The sequence below is a fragment of the Xenopus laevis genome, chromosome 1L, assembly GCF_017654675.1.
Source record: "Xenopus laevis strain J_2021 chromosome 1L, Xenopus_laevis_v10.1, whole genome shotgun sequence".
In the NCBI taxonomy this organism is placed as follows: domain Eukaryota; kingdom Metazoa; phylum Chordata; class Amphibia; order Anura; family Pipidae; genus Xenopus; species Xenopus laevis.
Window position 1 is genome coordinate 179,251,454 of NC_054371.1, and position 25,851 is coordinate 179,277,304.

The following is a 25,851-nucleotide window of genomic DNA, read 5'->3' on the forward strand; positions in this document are numbered from 1 at the left end:
CCCCCCCCAGACCTATTTTAGAGAATAAAAAGTTGCAATAGTATTACATCTGTATAAACTCAGACTAGTACAAGGCAAAGAGGTGGTTGGACCTTGTGTGCAAGTATAACAACCAGTTGGTTTATTTGGAGTTTAAAGGAACAGTAACACCAAAAAATGTAAGTGTTGTAAAGTAATGAAAATATCATGTAGTGTTGCCTGGCACTGGTAAAACTGATCTGTTTGCTTCAGAAACACTACTATAGGTCATATAAACAAGCTGCTGTGGAGCAATGGCAGAAATTGAAAAATGTCTATATGGCACAGGTTAACTAATGGATAAAAGATAACACCATTAGACAGACAGAGCTTATTTTCTATCTGCTGTGTAACCTGAGCCTTTTCTCCTTTGAATGGCTGCCCCCATTGCTATACAGCAGCTTATTTATATAAACAATAGTAGTGTTTCTTAAGCTGGCCATAGATGCAAAGATCCGATCGTACGAATCGTGGATTCATACGATTTTCGGACCATGTGTGGAGAGTCCCGACATTTTTCGTCCGTCGGAGATCGGTCGTTTGGTCGATCGGATAGGTTAGAAAATTTATGTCGCCTGCCGATAATATCTCTGCGTGTATTGCCGATCGTACGATTTTCAGTGGGAGACTGTCACTAGTGTTGTCAGACATAAGTATCGTACGATTGCTGTCAGGGGCAGAACATTGGGTGATCTGTTCTTATTTGATCGGAATGGTAAAGACTTTGATCTGAATGGTTAGTGGAGGGTCGGGAGATGGGAAAGTCCGATCGTACGTTGATTCGTACGATCGGATCTTTGCGTCTATGGCCAGCTTTAAGCAAACACCGCAGTTTTACCAGTGCAGGGCAACACTGCATTATATTTTCATTACTTTAAAACACTTTTATTATTTGATGTTACTGTTCCTTTAAGTGGAACCACTTGCAAACATTTTAAGAGATTCTGCCCTTGCATTGGGGAAAATAGGAAGTCTGGCAACTGTGATGGTTTTGACTGAGCTGACCCATTGTTCCCATTTGAGCATATCTACTGTCATAAATGCCCTGAGCAGATGTTCCGGCTTCTCATGTATTCCAATCACTTCCCCTGAAGTTCTGACTTTATTTATGTTTTGTTAATCCACAGTGGGTTCTATGAAAACCAACAATCAAACAGTTTCTTGTAAAAGAGACATGTCTTCTGCTTCGATGATTATTGAGAGAATTACAATTAAATCTGCTGCTGGTACATTTCATCATTTTATGTTCTGTACAGTTATATATATGGCTAAGTAAAAAGCAGCACAGTTTCTAGGATGCATCTACTCGTAATTACTAATCAGATGCATGTAGATTTCACGTGTGCCTTTTAATTAATAAGAACACCATGCGTATATTTAAGACACGATGAACAAATGACTGCAGTAGAAGGGAAAATAATTTGTGTAGAGCACTGACATTCATAAAGGACTTTTTAGTGTGTTTATCTTTCACATTAGTCCCTGCCCCAGTGGAGTTTGCATTATAAATCCCAATCATATTTACACAATGTTCAGTTTCATGAGAATGCATTTTCCTTTGTTTTAGAGCACAGGTGGAAACCAACTACAAGAAGTCTGGATGTTCTCCCCTTGTCTGTGTAGTGTCCACATTCGAATCAAACTCTGAACTTTGGTGCTGCAAGGCAGAAGTGCTAACCACATTGGCTGGGTGCATAAAAGCATACCACCAGTGCATATTAGATGATCATTTATATAATGCAAATTAATTAAAAAATAGCCAGTAGTAGGCGGTGAAAAATATTCTACACAGTTTGGTGCAGAAATACACACTGGAAGATTACATTAGCAAAAGTATGGGTTCTGCATTTGGCATGTAACAATGCTACTGTTGTAATTCTGATAAAAGATTTTATTCTGGCTTAAACATAGACTTGCATATTTTCTGCTAGCATAGTTGACCCTTTTTGCATTATTGTACTGTATTTCCTCATTATTGTACAGGTATGGCACCTGTTATCCAAAATGCTTGGGACCTGGGGGTTTCTGGATAACAGATCTTGCCATTATTTGCATCTCCATGACTAAAGTCTACTATAAAATCATTTAAACATTAATAAAACCCAATAGGATTGTTTTGCCTCCAATAAGGAGTAATTATAGCTTTGTTTCGATGAAGAGCAAGGTACTGTTTTATTATTACAGAGAAAAAGGAAATAATTTTTAATTCGGGTTATTTGGTTATTATGGAGTCTTTGGGAGATGACCTTTCTATAATCCGGAGTTTTCTAGATAACGGGTTTCCAGATTACGGATCCCATACATGTACATCCTCCTTTTTATAAAAAAATTAGTTGACATAAGTAATCGCAAGTGTTATGGTTTTCACAGGATGCGGAATATTCCTTTGCTAAATGATCGAGCTGAGGGTTTGTTGGTGTTATATATTTTCTCTTAAAGGTCTTAGATAAAAAACACATCATTTGGTATATAAACAAACAAATGTACAGAAAAATGAGTGTAATTATGTAGCAAATGCTCCATGACCATGATAGAGGAACCTGTTCTCTTTTAATGTTTCTGCTCTAGTCTGCAGGCTGGACCTGAGTGTTGGAGGCCCAGTATTGTTACTACTTTTGTCTGTTTACTTCGTATAAATTGAAGTAATTGTACATACAGATTGTATGTCCAGATAGATAGATAGATATGAAGGAACAAAGTAATATGTAACCTGCACAGTTCAATCAGCATTTTTTTTATTTGTAATAGGGTTGAGAAATACCGGCCTCAGACACTTGATGACCTGATTTCCCATCAAGACATATTGAGCACAAGTAAGTTAGGGGCTGGTTTGACCGAAACCATGGTTACTAACTGCATCGGGGTGTCACTCATCACCACTTTTTATATAGAATTCTGTTTATTGTTTTTATATAATCTGTGTTACATTAATAATTTCCTTGCTATGTTAAAGATTCCGGCCTATTATAATATATAGCCACAAGCATATCCTTCTGCATTTGCTTTGTGTGTTACTTGTGTGAGTTCTTCAGGTTTGTACCTACTGGCATGACAAGAGATGGGAAGCTAGAGGCAAAATGGTAACACTCTTGCTTTCAGCATTGGTTTTACTTGCTATGGATTCAGTCCCAAAGGAAACTGAACCAGATGATGCATTCGTTATTATGTGGTTGAATGCACCACACAACAAATGCTTTAGGTTTGATTTAGCTGTTTGATTATTCATAATTTAAGATAATTGGTTACCTAGGCAGAAGCAGAATAATGGAAGGTAATTGGTTACCTAGGCAGAAGCAGAATAATGGTCTGAGTTGTTTTCAAATAGAACCAGTCTGATAAAAAGTTTTATGAGCAGATATACTAATGTAGATGAAAACCTGCATCAGCGTGGTTAGTTACCCACAGCAAACTTTAAAGGACTCCATCTATCACTACAAAACATCTCCCCCACCAGAGGTTCAAGCTAATAGAGCCCACACTCCAGTTGTGGAAAGCTAGTTTTTGTTTTTTACCGAAACTAAACATGGCCACCCTCACTGGAAGCTCCTTCTTCATGAGACCTAGCACTAGCGAGGCAAAATATTTGAGGAAAATATCTTTCCCCACCAAATTTAGGCTGCACCTCCGGTTTGGGAAACCTTTTTCAGTGGTAGTTGCCCTTTAAGATCTATGCTTTCATTTTCTAACTTCTATTTGACAAATTGCTATTTGGTTGGAATTGCTACTGTGTTGGTGCAGTTTATTGCTCATATTAGGTGACTCCTTTAAAGTTTGACTATAGTTTTTAAATGTATTCTAACTATATATTTTTTATGAAGCATTTATTTTTCCCACAATTACTTTCCTTTCCAAGTTCAGAGATTCATCAGCGAAGACAAACTCCCTCACCTTTTATTCTATGGACCTCCTGGGACTGGGAAGACCTCTACAATTCTTGCCTGTGCAAAGCAGCTTTACAAAGATCGAGAATTCAATTCTATGGTTTTAGAGGTATTTTATTCATGGCAGAATTTTATAATGCGTAAAGCTGCATTTGGCTTTTTAATGGAATACCTTTATTCAAAATTCATCTTAAAGCAGACCCAACAATTGGAATAAATCTGGAATGATTTAAAGATCATGAAGTTGCAGCTAAATCTTGCTGTAAACAGTGCTCAGAACAGTGGAAATTATGTATTTACTGTACATCAAACTTGAATTAGCTTGTCTCTGCCTAACAAGTGTAGCACAATAAAATGAGCATGCAAAACATGCAATACAAAATGGCAAAAATTGTGATTGGCTAACAAAGATAACAGCTATTGAAAGCTTCTTAACTAATTATACTATTCGGTTTATCCTCTGTAATAGCAAACTTTGCCAAGTGCTTTTGGAATAATTAGATGATCATTTTTACATTTTCAACTAAAAAAGCAAGCATCAATAATCTCAAAATTCATATTTCACATTGATGAAAATGGCAACAGATAATCCAGGGCAATGGGGAAGCACACCTTTCACTTAACCTAACCTCCAAGAAGTGGTATGGCTGTCAGAATGGAGAAATGAACAAAAGTTAAGCTTTTAAATCAGTTTTTAAACATTTTGGTTTTGACATCAATATTTGTGCTGTAGCCTCCTTAACTCATAACGGTGTTAAATATTTATGAAAATTCCCTTAATACTTATTATTAATCAGCCTGATATTCCAAGAATAAGTGCTTACCTAAAATCTCACCCTGTCTGACCTTTATTTTGTGCTTCTATGAATATATGGGAGATCACTTTGCAGACCAGACCCTCCCATTCACTGCTTGGAGCCCCCTGAGGAGAGAGTTTGCAAGTTTGGGAACATCTGCCTTAAGCAGATAACATTGTGGCAGAATAGGAAATTGAATATTCACAATGCAAAAAAAAAAGTTTTCTGTAACATATTTAAAACTTCATATGCCCGTGACCTTTCATTGTTTGAACTTGTAATATATTGTATCTTACCGAAATGAAATGTTTCAAAATATTTGTATTTCATGATATATTACAATTACAGTAGAACCCCCATTTTATGTTTTTCAGGGACCAGAAAAAATGGTGTAAAATCAGGGAAATGTATTATGCATAATATATAGGTGGGACCACAAAACAACAATGTAAAATCAGGGAAAACTTAAAATCAGGGGCTGTAAAATTGAGGCTTCACTGTGTTACAAAACATTTCACATCCTAGATTTAAAAAGGAATGTGTCATTGCTTAAAACCTTCTTGGCATACATTTCATGCTCTATAGATCAGGCTTATGGGTCAATGAAAAAAACATATAGGCTGGTTCACTGCTTACATCTGTCTTCCAGCCTAATGATTTTTGGCCTGGACCAACCCCCAATTGCCTTTGTCAGACCAGTGGGGACAGCAATGATGGGGTCATTTTAGAGCAGTGCTGACCAACTGGAAGCCCGTGACACCACCCTTGTGTGGCAATCCACAAGAAAGTCTACCTGCTGTGTCTGCTTACCTTGTGTAAACTATAAAAGGTATCGGTACAGAGATTAACTGGCCCCTGGATCGTTTACACCTCAAATTCCGACCGTTATCCCCTGCATTGTTCACACCCTAAAGCCCTGTACTGTTCATACCTCAGACCCAGACTGAAACTGCCAACATTGGTCTCCTGTTCACACCTCAACAAACTGCTGGAGGGGCACCAGCACTGTGTCACTGTATTTAGCACAGTACGAACCGTTCATCTTAGAGTCCTGAAAGCTTTCCCTGTCTCCTGCTGTATTCTGCCTGTCCCATGCTCCCTTAGTGTGCCATACTCTGTCTTCCCTATGCTCCCTGTGTGCGCCATACTCTGCCTGTCCTATGCTATATGTGGGATGTGAGCCTGGTAGGTTAGTTCTGGGGGTTTATCATTTGGAAAGTGTTGTAAGGGGCCCCTAAGGTGATCATGTGCTGGGGGTTGTTGTGTTATCCACAGGGAAGTAATATAATTCCTTTATTGGCCCTCCACCACGTAGGCCAGAAAAATTCCGGCCCTCTGTGCCACAGAAGATGGACAGCACTGTTTTAGAGCATGAAATAGGCAGTGGGTAGGTTTATTTAAAGCCATTTTGGCATCTTACTGGTTAGCATTAAATTAGGCTGTTGCAGCTTCTTGTTAGCACTGTGTTGTATGCAGAGTAGTTTCTACTTGACTGTTGATTGTACTCTCTCATATTACCTAGTTGAATGCTTCAGATGACCGGGGCATAGATATTGTCAGAGGACCGATTTTAAGCTTCGCAAGCACAAGAACCATTTTTAAGTAAGTGATAAATACCAGGCTACAACTTTTGAAATCAAAGCAATTTCTTTTATGCAAGTCATTGCCAGTTGATATATTTCTGCCTTCCCCCTCAAGGGGAGGAGAGTAGTATGATGTCTCTTTTGTCAAAGTCTACATAAATAGGTCCTAGGGTTAAATGTATTCCTCTGCCATGAGTTTCTCATGCCAGTATCTACTTATTATAGTTTTTGTAGTGTAGGTCAGAGATCGAAACAAACGGACGGCTTGCCCCATACTTGTGACAACAGCAGTTATTTTCATGCTAACAAAATGCTAACAAGAGGGGTTTTGATTTGATGACAGTATAAAGGTTTGCTTGCTGGTTAAATATTAAAGCAGGCAACAACAAATTGTTTCCCATTAAATTGGGGCAGTGATTATAAAATGGTACAACCTGGTATGCATTGATGAGGAAACTGACTGAATTTTGTACAGATACACGTTTGAATGTAACTTTTTGATGGAAAATAACTGTCTGGACACATAACTTTTGAAAAGACAAATCAAAAGCTATTGACATAAAATTTGGGCAGTAAAGTAAAATGCAACACCGTTGAAAAGCAAAGTGTCTGCTGTCAGGTGATTACAGTTTAGGAGCTAGGAGAGCTTACTTGGACTCGTTTATTTTAACAAGATTGTCCCTTTCACAGAAAAGGCTTCAAGCTTGTGATATTGGATGAAGCAGACGCAATGACTCAGGATGCACAGAATGCTCTGAGAAGAGGTAAAATGGCTCCCAGTTTCAATACCATATGCCTGGAATCACTACATGCTGCCAGGCTCTCGGTTTATTCTAGATAGACAAAACAATCTGCCACCTCTTTATTCAGTAATAGTTTTATTTATGCAGTCTGTCTACTTGTTTACTGGATCTGGTACAAATATTGGTGCCATGCAAATATTTCTCTGCTTCATAGGAAGTGATCTGCCAGTGGCATTTGCCAATATAATATGTACAACGTTTTTATTTTTTAAATCTACATTTATTTTATAGTACCAGGGAGAATGGGCCATTGGCTTGCCATATACAGGCTTGGCTTACAGATAAAAAAAAGTGTCTGGAACACATTATTTCCTGTACACAATGTATTGTCTGCATGTCTCATTCTCTTCCCAACTTAGTGATTGAGAAATTTACAGAGAACACTCGGTTCTGCCTTATCTGCAATTACCTCTCAAAGATCATACCAGCTCTGCAGTCCAGGTGCACCAGATTCCGCTTTGGTCCTCTGAGTTCCGACATGATGATTCCTAGACTTGAGCATGTCGTAAAGGAAGAGCGGTAAGCTTGACAGTATGAGAATGAATTGTCATTGAAAAAAAACAATTCTTCTGCAGCTGGACTTTTACAAGCCATGCAAATATTTTGAAATACAGATATCTTTTTTTTTATTTTTCTTTTACTATTATTTTTTTTTTTTTTGCCATCAAATATTCCCTAAAATGGCATATGTAAAGTACTAAGGCACTGTTTAACTAACATAGATCAATTGGGGGCCACATGCCTTCACTGACCTAAGCATCAGCCAGTACATTTTTAGAAAACATTCTATTTTATGCCATTGAGGCAGTCCACTGCTTTCAGATGAAGAGTGTCTGTATGTGGCTAGGTTTAAATGTAATCAAATGTTCAGACTCTAGTGTCCTAGAAGAATTCCTTTTCTGCTATTGATAATGTTTAATCTTGCCTGACACTTTGAATAATCTTCTGTGGTAGAGATACAATTACATGATTGGAATTAGATTAGTAACAGAAAAATACATGTATTCCTGCAAGCAGAGAAACAATGCCTTGTTATTAATTAGACATCATTTTTAAGACTCCAATGATAATGTAGACATTCCATGTGTCCCTTTTGATTCACTTATACTTCCTTTTCTGCTGACAGTGTAGACATCAGCCCTGATGGAATGAAAGCCTTGGTGACCTTGTCCAATGGAGACATGCGCAGATCACTGAATATCTTACAGGTTAGATCAAAGTTTCCTTTCAGCAGTTTTCCCAAGAGAAACCAGACAAACTTTGTTGTATTAACTCTAAAGTCATTTTGCCAAATGTTGTCCTGGAATGGCCACATGTTTTGGAACCCAAATCTTTTTCATACTGTCTTGCAATATTTTGCTTTTAGGGGTTATAAATATCTTGTCTGTTGAGTCTTAATGAGGACTATACCTCTTTTCCCAAAGAAATTCATTTTGAAAATATTTTATTTGATTTTCATATTAAACAAGTAATAACATTATGACAGCAAATATTATGCAGATGAAGAAAGACATGTATTCAATATGATGGGAAATTCAAATGTGGCTGTAGTGCGGGTGCGGCTGTATTAATATCAGATGTTTCCTATGCTCTCCTCCTCTCAACCACCCCCATTATCTTCTGACTGGTGCATGTAGAGACTATTGTGATCAGGTTTGCCACTAGATTTTGCAGCAAGTATATACAGTAATATTGGGCTGAGGGGCTTTAGAAAATTTTCAGGAAAAAAAGTTGGGCCGCCCTTTCAATGCAGCCACCCTAGCAAAGGGGCTCCTATATAAAAAGAATTGGCTTTGTGTTAGAGTCCTGCGCGTAACCAATTTCTAAGACCCAAACCCGCAGCCGGCAACCCGAACTGCGACCTGCATATTTGCCAATTGTCCTAATGAGAGAAGCTCAACAAGGGAAGGGAATGTAAAGATTTTAGAGATGTTTTTTCTCATTAGCTAATTATTGCAGTTAGTTATTGCAGCATTTTTAATTCACTTTAACTCTATCTATGCCATGCATTTTGGGGCGTGACTTGGACCACGGGTTGCCATACAATCACAGTTTCTTAATGACTTTTCTATAACCTGGAAACATAGACATCAGGAAATGTACAAATTGGTTTTCAAAAAATACTGCACTGTTTTAGCCAATATTGTTATTAGGAAATATCTGTAGTTTTTCCTGTAGGGCTTTTGAGTACTGCTACGGCATACATAAATATCTAAATATCTAAATTTTAGTTGAACAGAATTGACAGAGTGAGGCTTTAAGACAACAATTCAGAGGCTATTGGAAACACACTGCAATTAAAAACAACATTAAGTCGGGAGGACAAAGGGCATATTAGCTTCTAGCACTACTACACCCGACTTGTTTTTGCTCATTTGCATTGCATTAATCCTTTCCACTGCCAGGAAAGCGTTTTTGTGTTACTTGCACTTTTAACAGTGTTAATTCTATAGGACCTTGAGAGAAAATGGAAATCACTGCATACCATGATAATACATGTTATCCTCCTAGTATTAAATAGCTGTTCATTGTAGACCATTAATTGAGACTTCTTTGCAGACAGCTAGAATTATCACTGGGGTTTTGGTATTCCACGTGGACCAATTATGAAGCTTACAATTAATTGTGGTCTGTAGCCTCCCCACCTGTGTCTGTGGCATTTACTGGCATAGCTATTCCCCATATTCAAATCACAACAATTTATTTAAACAAAAGAAATTGAAGCAGAGTATGTATTTACACTGCTAATACCCGCATCTGTTGTCAGGTAAAAGACTGATAAAAGTGAGCAGGGAAGCACCAGTACATGCTTCCTGCATCAGTAAATTAAGCTTTCACCTTTCTGTTTGGCTAAAACAGCAGATGGTGCAGATGTTACACATTCATGATATTTGTAATATAAAATTTCAAAAACCAAAAGTATGTATATTGCAAAAGTACTCAGAAGAGCATTCTGAGCATTTTTACATTGTTATAAGGGTGGGAATTTGTCTCATTTAATCTGTTGGGAAGCCTGACATGCTTAGCATTCAATAACCTTTTTAATATTTTTATACGAAAACTCGGGGATTGATTCTGCTTTAAATTATCTTTAAAGAGGGGAGAGACAAAATCTTGTTTGATTGAAAGTTTCTCCTAATTTTTCGTTCTCATTCTGTTACAGAGTACAAATATGGCTTATGGGAAAGTAACAGAGGATACTGTGTATACCTGTACCGGCCATCCCCTGAGGTCTGACATAGCCAATATTCTCGACTGGATGCTGAACAAGGATTTTACTTCAGCTTACAAAAGTATCCTTTGTGCTGGGCTGTGTATGATGTGACAGCTTGTAAGTAACAAAGGCAATATCTCTCGGTGATGGGAAAATAATTTAAAATCTTCACAGTGTTATGCAGGTTTTTTTTTTTTCACAGAAAATTGTTAGAAGGTAGGTACCTAGTTAGTGCATGACACAGTAGAGGGGTTATTTATCAAGCTCCGAATTTCCTGAACGTCGAAGAATTCGTAGTTTTCGTAGCAAAAAAAAAAAACTACAAATTATTCGAGATTTATTTAAGTCCAACGGTCTAAAAATTCTGAATCCGAAAGCCCGCCATCTAAAAGCTTTTGAGGTCCTGTATAAGTTGACGGGGAAGGTTCCAGTGTCTGCGCTGATGTCTGCGCTGATGTCCGTACCGATATCCGATGATTTTGGGGAAAACTTAGTTCTTGCAGAAAACTCTGAAATCCGAACAATTCGGAGTTTTGGGGAAAGCTCTGACGTTTTCTTAGTTTTGCCCAACCCTATTTTTTGGGCTTTTTCCTTCATAAATAAGATCCATTCTGAAAATTCGGACCTTGATAAATAACCCCCAGATGTAAAGAGAAATTATAATTCCCTCTATCTACATAGGAAAGTAATATAATAATATAATTTTCCTTTGGGTATTGCGGGTGTCAGATGCAGTGTTCTCCTTAGAGTGTTTTTGCCAGGCAGATCACCTGGCACTTGTTTATTTTTCTGTGGCCACCCAGCTCCTGTACAACTGCACATCACTCCGAATAGGGAAAACCGTAACAGAAGGACGAAGCAGAAATGTGGCCTGTAGAAAAAACATTCTATTACAGTATGTGCTGAGGGGGTAGGGAATAGCTTTTGCTAGTTAGCTTTTTTTATTATTTTGCACCTGGACGTAGCACTGATAATGTATGGAAAGTTACTTCAATCATTCCTTAAGATTGTGCTTTCAGATATTATGGAGCTGAAGACGCTGAAAGGCCTGGCTCTTCATGATATTTTAACTGAAGTCCATCTCTATGTGCATCGAGGTAAAATTATTTTTCTTTTGCAGGAGGTTCCACTTGTCACTTATATTTCTGTTCACCCCTGTACAAAGGGTCATTTATATCACTGTTGTAATTGCGCATTTGTACCCATCTTCCAGCACTTAAAAAAAACTCAAGGTTTGTGTCAAATGCTCTTAAATTACACTTAATGGGAATTAGTAAACCGGTTAGTAGTTACGGTGTCTGCCAGTGGTCCATAGCTGATTAAGGATACAACAAAACTACAGATGGAGCCAGAATAGATTGTACGTTTGACGCGCTGTAACGGATCAAGATAAATGCGCTGTTCGCACTAAGCGCAGGGAAACGCACAGTCCCAGCGTATAGAAAGGATTGCTCTTAAATTTTAAATAGGTGCAGTTCAAGCAATGGACACCAGGTGGCGCCTGAGCTATTAGAAGCCCCATAAGCAGCACCTATAGTGTAGTGGTTAAGGTGTAGGTCTAGGAAATAGAGGGAAATAGAGGGTTATTAGTTTGAATCTGCCCACCATTATTTTTTTTTTTTTAATAAGCGTTATATTATTTGTTTTTGCTACAAAAAGGCAGAGATCATTTCAGAAAGGATCTCTTGAGGGGAAGAAACAGGGCTTCTGCGGGGAAAGTACCTTTACTCTCCTCTTCCTGAGCTGAAATATTTGACTGTAGACAGCAGAGTGATTTGCAATCACCCTTTTTAGTGATTGAAGTTTTAGGCTTAAGCTTGACATTCTTAGCTAAATGGGTAGCAGTTTCTTATAAGGTAGAAGAGCTAAATTAAGTAGTGACCACAGTCCCCCTTTCCCTTGTGTGCATTTGTTTTTTGTTTTTTTTTTGGGTTCTGTAGCAGCCTGACCAGTGTCTTATATAAAGTGATTCAGCTTTACTCTTGTTCTAAGAAATGGCTCAGTTGGCTAATGCTCTGCTTTATGATACAAAAGGTTGGTGGATCGATTCCCATTTTAGCAGTTTTATAGTCATTAGATTTTTTTTTTTTTTTCAATTGTAGTGGCAGTTTTGAGTCTTTTAAGGGCTCTTACTCACGAGCGTTTCTTCATGCGCTCCCCTGCGCTCCGTTTGGCTGCGTTCAGCCGCAGGGGAGCGCAGGTCTAGACGCTGTTAATATTTTTCTATGTGCCTGTACTCACACAGGCGCATGTAAGCGCTGAACCATTGAAAAACGCAGAAAAATGCAGCATGCTGCATTTTTCCTGCGTTCAGCGCTTACATGCGCCTGTGTCAGTACAGGCACATAGAAAGACATTAGCAGCGTCTAGACCTGCGCTCCCCTGCGGCTGAACGCAGCCAAACGGAGCGCAGGGGAGCGCATGAAGAAACGCTCGTCTGTAAGAGCCCTAACTGTGATATGGAGTGGGTAAAAACGGTCAGCAACTTCTATTAATAATATTTTACTACATTGATGTATTCAGTTTTTGGGGGGACACAGCCAAATAAATGGAAACAAAAATCAATGGGCTTTTGTGCCAATAATTCTAGGCATTAGTAATTTGCATAGTACTGTATTAATACTTGGTTGAGTACTTTACCCCCCTATAAAAACAAATAATAATTATAAAAACAAATACATACATCAATGTTTTATAGCAATATTTATTTATTTATTTATTTATTTATTTATTTATTTATTTATTTATTTATTTATTTATTTATTTATTTATTTATTTATTTATTTATTTATTTATTTATTTTACTTTTTAATAGCTGTGTGTATTAGCCTAAAAGAAATGTTTTCAGCACATGCAATAGATCAGAGGCTTCATAGCCCTGTGGTTAAGTGACTGGACTTTGAAGATGAAGGTCATGGGTTCAATTCCTCTATTTTCTTTTCCCCCTTCACAATCATGATTTTTTTTTTTTTTGGTGTGTGGGACACTGCTAAATGAATGGAAATAAATGAATGGGAGTTGTGATAATAATTATCTTATAAAATGATAAGCCTAAATATGACAATGATTTTTTTTTATGTTATTTTACTATTAGCCTTGAAAAAATGTTTTCAGCCATAACAGCCAAAAGGCTTCATAGCATTGGGGTTAGCTCACTGAGCTTTGACACACAAGGTCATAGGTTCTAGTCTTGCATTTTTTAAAAAAAAAATTTGTACTGTTAAATGTTCCACAGACAGCTGCAGCAACCTGCGCTACTAAAGACACAAGAGACTCAGAGAGGGGCCCCGGTCATAACTAACTAGGATTGCAGACACCTGTAGCGCAAAGTAATTAGGGACCCGGCTTACCGGGAACTAGTGTTGCCACCTGCCCGGTATTTTACTGGCCTGGCCGGTACATTTCATGGCTGATCCCAATGTTATTAATAGGGAAAAAATTAAATATATAAGGGGGAGGCGGCCGACATTGATCCTCTGCTCCCCCCACCACCTTCACTACCAGGGCTTCCTCCAGAAATCACTGACAAGGGAGAGAGATTTCAAATCAGCGGCCTCGTTCTTCACAGACTCGCAAGACTCTTCTTCACGGACTTAGACCCACTAGAACGATCTCCGGAGTCGCTGGAGTCACATTTCCACTGTGCCAGTGCTACGTGCTTCTTACCAAGGACCACAGCTCCTTCACACACTGTCACGATATATGGGATAGAGCCAGGGAGGAGAAATCCAGTGCCAAACGATTGATCGTCGCCATTTCTGAAGAGGACAGGAAGTGGAGTTTCAAGTTATTTATTAATAAAGGATTTGCGATTTTAAACTTTAATTTGTGTTTGTGGGTTTTTTTGCCGTATACTAACAAATTTTTTTTAAAAATTTTGATGTTACTTGTCCTTTAACACAGGGGTCCCTGAACTTTTTTGGACCGGGGCCGGATGCAAATTTTTTTCGAGGACCAGGGGGTGGGGTGGGATTGGGGTCAGCGGGGTCAGGTTGTGGGGGTCAGCAACATAGTTGGATGCGCTGGCGTCCAATTCGGGGCGCGTCGGCATCCAATTCGACGCACTGGGTTCAGTGTCCACAGGCTGCTTCTGGGCTGCAGCCCGACAATTGGGGAACCCTGCTTTAACAGACCTTCCCCCCAACAAAAGTCCTACATATGTGAACACTGTAATATAAACAAACCCTGGTGCTTTTTAAATGCAAATGAGATGAGGGCATGTAATTAGTACAAAGCTCCTAGACTCAGTAACTGGAATGCACAATTAAACAATGAGGCAGGAGTGGGGGTTGGGTGTGCTGTACTATACCATGTGCTAAGTAGGGAATTGTCAGACCATTCAAATTAATTTACAATGCCTTCAATTCTTTGAGCAGAGATTCACCTGAGATCACTAAGGGCTCATACAGAGAAGCAGGTTTAAGCTGTATAACAGAGCATTCTGTCCCAGTGGCTGCACAGATCCTATCTGATCCCCATTTTAAGCAGCAGTGCTGCCCTGCTTTATGGCTGAGATTCTAGCTATCTGTATAACAGAGCATTCTGTCCCATTGGCTGCACAGATCTTATCTGATCCCCATTGTAAGCAGCAGTCCTGTCCTGCTTTATGGCAGCTGAGATTCTAGCTATCTGTATAACAGAGATTCTATCCCAGTGGCTGCACAGATCATGTCTGATCCCCATTGTAAGCAGCAGTCCTGCCCTGCTTTATGGCAGCTGGGATTCTAGCTATCTGTATAACAGAACATTCTGTCCCAGTGGCTGCACAGATCCTATCTGATCCCCATTGTAAGCAGCAGTCCTGTCCTGCTTTATGGCAGCTGAGATTCTATCAATCTGTATAACAGAGCATTCTGTTCCAGTGGGGTGGGGGGCATTACTATGCACATATGCTCATGTTATTGGTGGGGGATGGGGTGCCTATATATTATTTACCTACCAGCTGACATATTTGCAGGCCCCCACGAGACTGAAAAAAGCAGGCTAATGAGGGATGTCACCGAGTAGGCCGGGACTGGCAATCTGTAGGTTCTGACAAATGCCAGAGTCCTGACCAGATACTACAAAAAAGCAAAGCATTGCGTCTGCATGCGACAGTCGCGTCGCGTCGGAACAACGCTGCGACACGATGCGATGTGACAATTCTATCTATAACCTTATTTTTGACGCATGCATCAAATTGCATGCGTTTTGACGCAGCGCGTATTATTGATGTTACAATGGAGTTCAAAAAGTAAACCCTCATCTATATTTAAGGTTTGATTTTTTGTAGTATCTGGTCAGGACTGGGAGTCAAAATAGGCCCAAACATTACCCAACCAGCCCACTAAAGAGTGACTTTCTATAGCTTGTTAGAGAAGCCCCTCCTCTGGCATTTGTCAGAACCTACAGATTGCCAGTCCCGGCCTACTCGGTGACATCCCTCATTAGCCTGCTTTTTTCAGTCTAGTGGGGGCCTGCAAATATGTCAGCTGGTAGGTAAATAATATATAGGCACCCCATCCCCCACCAATAACATGAGCATATGTGCATAGTAATGCCCCCCACCCCACTGGAACAGAATGCTCTGTTATACAGATTGATAGAATCTCAGCTGCCATAAAGCAGGACAGGACTGCTGCTTACAATGGGGATCAGATAGGATCTGTGCAGCCACTGGGACAGAATGCTCTGTTATACAGCTTAAACCTGCTTCTCTGTATGAGCCCTTAGTGATCTCAGGTGAATCTCTGCTCAAAGAATTGAAGGCATTGTAAATTAATTTGAATGGTCTGACAATTCCCTACTTAGCACATGGTATAGTACAGCACACCCAACCCCCACTCCTGCCTCATTGTTTAATTGTGCATTCCAGTTACTGAGTCTAGGAGCTTTGTACTAATTACATGCCCTCATCTCATTTGCATTTAAAAAGCACCAGGGTTTGTTTATATTACAGTGTTCACATATGTAGGACTTTTGTTGGGGGGAAGGTCTGTTAAAGCAGGGTTCCCCAATTGTCGGGCTGCAGCCCAGAAGCAGCCTGTGGACACTGAACCCAGTGCGTCGAATTGGATGCCGACGCGCCCCGAATTGGACGCCAGCGCATCCAACTATGTTGCTGACCCCCACAACCTGACCCCAATCCCACCCCACCCCCTGGTCCTCGAAAAAAAATTTTGCATCCGGCCCCGGTCCAAAAAAGTTCAGGGACCCCTGTGTTAAAGGACAAGTAACATCAAAATTTTTTAAAAAAAATTTGTTAGTATACGGCAAAAAAACCCACAAACACAAATTAAAGTTTAAAATCGCAAATCCTTTATTAATAAATAACTTGAAACTCCACTTCCTGTCCTCTTCAGAAATGGCGACGATCAATCGTTTGGCACTGGATTTCTCCTCCCTGGCTCTATCCCATATATCGTGACAGTGTGTGAAGGAGCTGTGGTCCTTGGTAAGAAGCACGTAGCACTGGCACAGTGGAAATGTGACTCCAGCGACTCCGGAGATCGTTCTAGTGGGTCTAAGTCCGTGAAGAAGAGTCTTGCGAGTCTGTGAAGAACGAGGCCGCTGATTTGAAATCTCTCTCCCTTGTCAGTGATTTCTGGAGGAAGCCCTGGTAGTGAAGGTGGTGGGGGGAGCAGAGGATCAATGTCGGCCGCCTCCCCCTTATATATTTAATTTTTTTCCCTATTAATAACATTGGGATCAGCCATGAAATGTACCGGCCAGGCCAGTAAAATACCGGGCAGGTGGCAACACTAGTTCCCGGTAAGCCGGGTCCCTAATTACTTTGCGCTACAGGTGTCTGCAATCCTAGTTAGTTATGACCGGGGCCCCTCTCTTGCAGGCCCGGACTGGCAATCTGTGGGTTCTGGCAAATTCCAGAGGGGCTGCTATAAGGTCCCATAGAAAGTCAGTATTTAGTGGCTGGTGGGGTCTGTTTGGGCCTCTGTGTAGGCTGGTTGGGCCTGTTTTACCTGAAATGCCAGGGCCTATTTGGACTCTCAGTCCAGCCCTGCTCTCTTGTGTCTTTAGTAGCGCAGGTTGCTGCAGCTGTCTGTGGAACATTTAACAGTACAATTTTTTTTTTAAAAAAATGCAAGACTAGAACCTATGACCTTGTGTGTCAAAGCTCAGTGAGCTAACCCCAATGCTATGAAGCCTTTTGGCTGTTATGGCTGAAAACATTTTTTCAAGGCTAATAGTAAAATAACATAAAAAAAAAATCATTGTCATATTTAGGCTTATCATTTTATAAGATAATTATTATCACAACTCCCATTCATTTATTTCCATTCATTTAGCAGTGTCCCACACACCAAAAAAAAAAAAAAATCATGATTGTGAAGGGGGAAAAGAAAATAGAGGAATTGAACCCATGACTTTCAGCTTCAAAGTCCAGTCACTTAACCACAAGGCTATGAAGCCTCTGATCTATTATGTATGCTGAAAACGTTTCTTTTAGGCTAATACACACAGCTATTAAAAAGTAAAAAAATAAAATAAAATAAATATTGCTGTATTTAAGGTTCTATAAAACATTGATGTATGTATTTGTTTTTATAATTATTATTTGTTTTTATGGGGGGGGTAAAGTACTCAACCAAGTATTAATACAGTACCATGCAAATTACTAATGCCTAGAATTATGGTCACAAAAGCCCATTGATTTTTTTTCCATTTATGCTTTTTCCACACCTGTACCGCAGCAACAGCGAGAGGAGATCGGCCAGGCAACAACTGACAGAGGGGTCGGAGCACAAGAGCATGGTGTCCCCCAAGCACCAGCTTACCTGCAGTACTGCAGGTGGAAAGAGCTCTCGGCCCCCCATTCTTCTTGGAATCCGATCTGGGGGGTTGCGGGGGGCTCTTGCTGTTATTGTTACCCATGTTGAAGTACTTATTCAGCCATTTAGCCATGATCGGCCGCTCTGGGTCCTGTAGGCAGGGCCGCCATTAGAAATCACGGGGCCCCGTACAACAAAATTTTTGGGGCCCCCTGGGCCCCGCCCACACTGACGACCAAGCTCCGCCCCATATCCCGCCCACATCGCAGTTAAAAGACCACACAGACATCAGCGCTAAAAAAGTAACCCCCCCCCACACAAGTTGTAAAAAGCTATTGATGGTCAGGGCCCCCTTATAAAAATTAAAATTTTTTTTTTTTTAAAAACATTGGTGGCAGGGGCCCCCTGTTAAAAAAAACTTGGGGCCCCAACAAAAAAAAATGTAAAAAAACCTAAAAAATAAACAAACATTGGTGGCAGGGGCCCCCTTCTAAGTTAAAAACAAATTGGGGCCCCAAAAAAAAATTTGAAAAAAAATTAATTTTTTTTTGAAAAAAAAAAAAAAAACATTGGCGGCAGGGGCCCCCTTATAAGTTAAAAACAAATTGGGGCCCCAAAAAAAATTTGAAAAAAAATTAATTTTTTTTGAAAAAAAAAAAAAACATTGGCGGCAGGGGCCCCCTTATAAGTTAAAAACAAATTGGGGCCCCAAAAAAAAAATTTGGAGAAAAAAAAATTTTTTTGAAAAAAAAAAATGGTGGAAGGGGCCCCCTTACAAGTTAAAAACAAATTGGGGCCCCAAAAAAAATTTTAAAAAAAAATAATTTTTTTTTGAAAAAAAAAAAAAAACTGGTGGCAGGGGCCCCCTTACAAGTTAAAAAAATTTGGGGCCACCAGAAAGAAAATTAATTTTTTTTTTTAAAAAAAAACCCAAAAAAAAACAATGGTGGCAAGGGGCCCCTTACGAGTTAAAAAAAAAATTGGGGCCCCAAAAACAAAAGTTTTAAAAAAAAGATTGGTGGCAGGGGCCTATAGAATATTAAAATAATACATTGGTGGCCAGGGGATTAAAAAAAAAAAAACACAAACTGGTGTTCAGTAGAATTGAACTCATGGCTTCAGTACTTCAACTTCGCCTCCTTTCGTGACTTCGGGTCTTTTCACCGCTTCAGGACTTCGGCTTCGGCTGTTTTCGTGACTTCGGGTCTTTGCGCTGCTTCAGGACTTCGGCTTCGGCTGTTTTCGTGACTTCGGGTCTTTTCGGCGCTTCGTGACTTCGGGACTTCGGCTTTTTCCGTGACTTCGGGTCTTTTCGTCGCATCGGCTTCGGCATTTCGGCACTTCCGCATTCGGCACTGAAGAGGCAAGACGTACGGCTCGGGCGCTCGTAAGGGGGGCCCGGATCTTCAAAAAAATGCAGCGCTGCCGGGCCCCCCTTCATGCCCGGGCCCGGTACGCTTGTCCCCCCTGTCCCCCCCTGATGGCGGCCCTGCCTGTAGGTGTGCAGCTGGGCAGCTACTGGCATTGTAGCGTGACTTCCTTCCTATAGGCTGTGTGATGTGACGGGAACAGCCAGGGGAGCTGCGGGAAGGCTGTCCAGCCGAGTTTAATGAATGAAGCCGATAATGGTGATTGGCAAAGGCAGTGAAAATATCAAAAACATAAACCAGCAGTCAGGGGCTCATGTGGAGCTGCAGAGAACCCCCCCAACACATACCCAGATGTCAGGATATTTATCGTCCAGGGTGTACTGGGTCCAACAACAGGTGGCCCCAGCAGCTTTGGTCAGAGTGCTTTCAGCACACCTCCCAACATTTTATAAGTAAAAAGAGGGACAAAATTTTTTTCGCATGTAGCATGGCAAATTTTTTTTGACCACACCCATTTTGTGGCCACACCCCCCTAATTACCATGTTCATTTTACAAAATTTGGCCTTATCTAAACTGTTACAATTACTTATTTTCTTAATTCAAAATTGTTACAAAGTATCTTAGTTGCACCTGTTAGCTGTACTGGCCTCTCTGCCAAAAGCCAATTAAGTTGGAAATGTTGTCTCTCTCTCTCTCTCTGGCAGGACATGGGGTGCATTTTATAAAGCAATGTTTATTCTGTTGCTGTGTATATCACAAATCCAATCTATAACAGGAGAATATTTTTTTGTGCTGTCAGAAATATAAATATTATTTTTAACATGAATAAATCAACTGGTAGAATCTCTAATACATATACTGTGGAACATTTAACAGTACAAATTAAAAAAGAAAAGCAAGACTAGAACATATGACCTTGTGTGTCAAAGCTCAGTGAGCTAACCCCAATGCTATGAAGCCTTTTGGCGGTTATGGCTGACGAAAACATTTTTTCAAGGCTAATAGCATAATAAAATTAAAAAAAAATCATTGTCATATTTAGGCTTATTATTTTATAAGATAATTATTATCACAACTCCCATTGATTTATTTCAATTGATTTAGCAGTGTCCCACACACCAAAAAAAAAAAAATCATGATTGTGAAGGGGGAAAAGAAAATCTAGGATTTGAACCCATGACCTTCAGTTTCAAAGTTCAGTCACTTAACCACAAGGCTATGAAGCCTCTGATCTGGTGCATGTGCTGAAAACGTTTCTTTTAGGCTAATACATACAGCTATTAAAAAGTTTAAAAAAATAATAATAAATATTGCTGTATTTAAGGTTCTATAAAACATTGATGTATGTATTTGTTTTTATAATTATTATTTGTTTTTATAGGGGGGTAAAGTACTCAACCAAGTATTAATACAGTACTATGCAAATTACTAATGCCTAGAATTATGGTCACAAAAGCCCATTGATTATTTTTCCATTTATTTGTCTCCCACCCCCCACCAAAAAAATATTTTTTTTTAATGTTGGGACATGGTTCATTGCACTGAAAGTGACAACAGAATTTAACTTGGTTTGACTTTGGGGATTGAACACTAAACACACTGGTCAAAGGCAGGGACTTTACCCACTAAGCCACCATATGTAATGTGGTTTGTTATAACTAGCATTTGGTGACATCTAGTGGCCACAACTCTGTATTACATGCAGGTAAACGCGACGCATGAGATGAGACAACGTAGGATTTCGCATTAGCTGCGCTTATCTACCGTTACAGCGCGACAAATGTATAATCCATTCTGGCTCCATCTGTAATGGGAAATGGTTAAACACTGGCTTATTTTTTTTATAGGGAAAATGTCTTACTGCAATATGTCATGTACGATAGCCCATGTAACAACTGCTAGGAAAAGTTCAGAAATATTGATGTTGCACCACTTCAGTTTTTTCCTTGTCCGTTCTTTGTGGGCCTGCACCTTCTAGTGTGTGGTAGGAATTCCACTTTAATGAGGAGTGAGTTAGCTGAAGAGATTTGTTTTTCATGTCCCTCGAGCTTAGGGAATGACGTCTTTTCAGTCCCTCCTGGCTCCAGCTGGTGTAAAGAGCATATACCTGATATCCTTGTTTTGCCATCTGAAACAGGGGAAATACGCAGAGGGGACTTGGGCTTGAGTCAAGTGCCATCTGTTTGTGGCTGGCTTCTTTAGTGATTCTCCTGCCATCTTATAAAATTGTTTCCACAGCAACTGCATGAAGTTAATTGTGTATTTGTATAAAGTTGTCACTCCCCAGCAGGGGGAACCCCAAGACATTGGTGTGCTACTGATTAGTTCACTACAAAAAGCGACTACCGTATAAATTGGCAAAGTCTCTCTAATGGGTCTCCTTCACCTCATAATGACCCTTGGACTCCTACAGTATAAATATATTTTAAAAACCCAGCAAAACGATGTAGAAAATAAGTTGCTTAATTATGATTAAGTGCACAGCTATTTCAAACTGTTAATTCAATTTGTGCCAGCAGAATTTCACCTTTAATTTGCAATATGTTGCAGTGGTTTCTTCTATTAACATAATGTGCTCTCTTTGGGGCATTTAGTTTATCTTGGACAATATTATATTGTTTTTCCAGAATTTAGTTCATGTATTGTTTTATAGAGACTTATGATGTTTATAGATCAGACTCCCAGTAGTTCAATACCAGTAGGAATTATTTTGCTGACAAATCCAAAACTTAAAGGGATTCTGTCATGGGAGACATCAGTTAATGGTGCTCCTCCAGCAGAATCCTGCATTGAAATTCATTTTTCAAAAATAAAAAGCAAAACTTTTAATATATAAATCTGACATGGGGCTAGATGTATTTTTATTTTCTGTGGTGCCCCCAGCTGTGTGACTTGTGCTCTGATAAACTTCAGTCACTCTTTACAGCTGCACTGCAAGTTGGAGTATTATCCCCCTCCCTTCCCAAGAACAGAAGAATAGGAAGGTAACCAGATAACAGCTCCCTTGATACCTGTGTTGCTAAAAAGTCTCTGCCCCACCTAGTGGTAACACTCGAGTAAATCTGGGCATGACTAGGCCAGTTACATTGATCAGGCACAAAGCCCTGAGGTGGCTGCATACTAGTGATGTGCAGGCCGGCCCGATACCCGCGGGTCGGTTGGGTTCGGGCCGACCGCCCATCCCCATTTGGGGGTGGCGGGCGGTTCTGGGTTGAGCTCTTCTTCCTGCTCTTCCTGCCTGCCACCTTACACTGCCAACTTCCAGCTTCTGCTTTTATAGCTGCTCACCCCACCCCTTTTGTGGGTCGCGGGTCTATAAAAGGAATCCGGAAGTCGGGCTTGGGCGGGTGGAGGGTAGGTTCAGGTGTGGGTCTACTAAAAGAAATACATTTATTGGTTCAAGAATAACATTCTAAATGGTAGCGTTAATTACTTGCAATGTATACTGTAATTTAGCAATAAAATTACCCCATAAAACTTGACAGAGCTCCTTTAAATGATTTGCTAAAGTTAGCATTTTTATATAAAAAAAAATTGCTTCAAGTTTTACTTGTATCTTATCTGTTACATGTATGAGTTACCAAAATAAAACATCCTAAATATAAAGGCCACGGGTCTTCTGAACAGTTTGATGCCCAATATGAACATATATATATTTATATATCCCTTCAGTCTGCAAAATCTGCAATAAGACATAAAAAAAAAGTGTCTCCCCCCGACACATTTTGGCAAAGTACATATCCTGCTACAATTCAGTATTACTGTGTAATTACACCTTGTTGCTTGCAGAGGCCCCAAAATGAACAAAGTAACAAAGTGTTACCCAGATCAATGCAGAATGCAATGAAAGCAATATTTATTTTTTCCCCACGTTGTGAGATCAGTAATGAAAATTGCAGTTTCACTTGGTGTGCTATTGACATTTTACAGTCTGTGAATCTGAAAGTGCAATAGTGCCATTAACAGTCACACTAGTTACTTGTGCATTTAAAAAATAGTTTTTCAGGTAAAAAAAAAAAAAAAAAAACAGTGGGTGTGCAAACTCCCCTGAGCCCCCAAGAAGCATGTGTGTGTGGTTCAGGTAGGCAAGTGAGGATTAGGTGCTGGAGGGTTACAGGAGATGAAGGAGGGCTCCCATGGCACAGCAGGTTAAGGAGGAGTGTGCTTAGGGTTCAGGAAGCAGAGCTGGCACAGTTTTCACGTGGCCTGTTGTGTGGCTAGCCCTAGAAACCATGTCTGTGGGTTAACCCTGTCAGTGCCACAGACCATAAATTCTAGCATGAGTACAAAGCGCCCTGTGGAATAATTTTATTTAGGGAATTTTATTGCATTTTCAGTTCTGCTTTTCTGGAAACCAGTTTGGTGTTCAATGAAAATTTTACAGGCACAATCTTACTGGGCAATAATCAGTTTTATTGGATTTTTAGTGAGTATTTTGTATTCAGCACTGTTTTATATGACTTTTTTTTGCACACACAGTGTTTTCAGTTTGGGTTTCTACATGTCAGTTTTGTTATCTAATGCACATTGGGTATCAAGCTGTTGAAAACACACCTAAGAACAACACGTACAACTGGCTTCCTTCTTTGTAATGCATTTATATATTGGGGCAATTTGTTCCCGTCAGTTAGTGGTATCACTTTATACAGGACATTCGACAATAATTGTAACTAAGGGCAAGAGAGATAAGGCTGTGCCAAATGAACTTTTTTGTAGGGATGCACCGAATCCATTTTTTTTAGATTCGGCCGATCCATTGTGAAAGATTCAGCCAAACCGAACCCTAATATTCATATGCAAATCAGCAAGGGGGAGGGAAAAAGAGAGGCGCGCACTTCGTGCACTGCTAAAAAAATTTTTTACTTCCTTGTTTTGTGACGAAAAGTCACATGATTTTAAGGATTCCGAATCCTGCTAAAAATTGTGAACCAAATCCTGGATTCGGTGGATCCCTACTTTTTTTTAAACCTAAAAACTAGTTTGGGATAAGACAATTGCCCATTTTGAATTTGCTAAATGTGTAGTTTCCAAAAAAAGTGTGTTTTCCTCCAATCCTTGTTAATGGATTCAGCCGAATACCAAATCTTTCCCAGTGCACTGCAGGAAATTGATTTTATAGGCATTGGATTCAGTTCATCCAGGCTCTTTGGCAAAATCCTGCTAAAAAACAAAAAAAAACTTGGATTCGGCATAATCCTGAACCAAATCTAGGATTCTGTGCATCCCTATTTTACATAATACATCTATAACCAATTTTAAAAATTCTGTGGGCACACTTAAGAGGCTCCATTTGGGTAGTAGCAAATATTGTGATTATACTTACAAGTTCTTATCTTTTGCAGTGAACTTCCCAGCATCAGTTCGAATGCACTTGTTAGTCAAGATGGCTGATATAGAGTAAGTAAGACAGGTTTCCTGCCACACTAAAGCACAGTTCAAATGAGAATCTTTTGTAAACTATTTTACTACTGGGATGCAGAAACATTTGCACTGTACACTATTCTGCCTTGCCTCTCCATTCCATCCTCCATCCATGCTGATTCCTGAGCAATGCTGACCCCACAGCTGACAATAACAAGTTTCTTATCCCAATATAAAAATTGATATATATATATATATATATATACACACACACACCTACATACAGGTATGGGACCTGTTATCCAGAATGCTTTTGGATCTGGGGGTTTCCGGATAATGGATCTTTCTGTAATTTGTATCTTCATACCTTAAATCTACTAGAAAATCATGTAAACATTAAATAAACCCAATAGGCTGGTTTTGCTTCCAATAAGGATTAATTATAACTTAGTTTGGATCAAGTACAAGGTACTGTTTTATTATTACAGAAAAAGGAATCATTTTTAAAAATTTGGATTATTGGGATAAAATTGAGTCTTTGGGAGATGGGCATTCCATAATTCATAGCTTTCTGGATAATGGGATTCTGGGTAATGGATCCTGTGTGCGTGTGTATACACACAATTTTTTTTAATATTTTGCAGCACAGCAAAAACAGGATTTTTTGATACTCATCGTTAAATCTGTTTCTCTGTAGTCGAAAGGGGGACCCAGGGAACGATGGGGTTAAACTCCATGCTCGGGAGGCAGGACACTTAAATATTAATTAAAGGGGGGTGTGGCCAGTGTGGCTTAACCCCGCACACTGTAGCTTACTCTTCAGTTTGTCCCAAAGACTGCTAACAGAATAACAAAATATCACTATATAACAGAATAACTATAATATCACAGGAACTATTCTGGACTAGACCAACAAAGTCAATAGCTCATCCGATGGGGCGGGAAGCCCTGTGTCCCCCTTTCGACTAAAGAGAAACGGATTTAACGGTGAGTATTAAAAAATCCTCTCCTCGTCTTAGGGGGACACAGGGAACGATGGGGACTTAAAGGACCA

The 25,851-nt window shown here is 39.7% G+C and overlaps 1 protein-coding gene across 2 annotated transcripts in view; it reads left to right on the forward strand.

Annotated features, from left to right (window-relative positions):
* rfc5.L (replication factor C subunit 5 L homeolog) overlaps nucleotides 1-25,851 on the forward strand; it is a 36,045-nt gene that overhangs the window by 3,116 nt on the left and 7,078 nt on the right. For both annotated transcript variants that reach the window (NM_001087208.1, XM_041564251.1), the window contains 9 exon segments: nucleotides 2,767-2,831; nucleotides 3,872-4,008; nucleotides 6,219-6,298; nucleotides 6,970-7,043; nucleotides 7,442-7,601; nucleotides 8,209-8,290; nucleotides 10,246-10,375; nucleotides 11,316-11,393; nucleotides 24,779-24,833. In NM_001087208.1, the coding sequence (NP_001080677.1) occupies nucleotides 2,767-2,831; nucleotides 3,872-4,008; nucleotides 6,219-6,298; nucleotides 6,970-7,043; nucleotides 7,442-7,601; nucleotides 8,209-8,290; nucleotides 10,246-10,375; nucleotides 11,316-11,393; nucleotides 24,779-24,833 (861 nt within the window).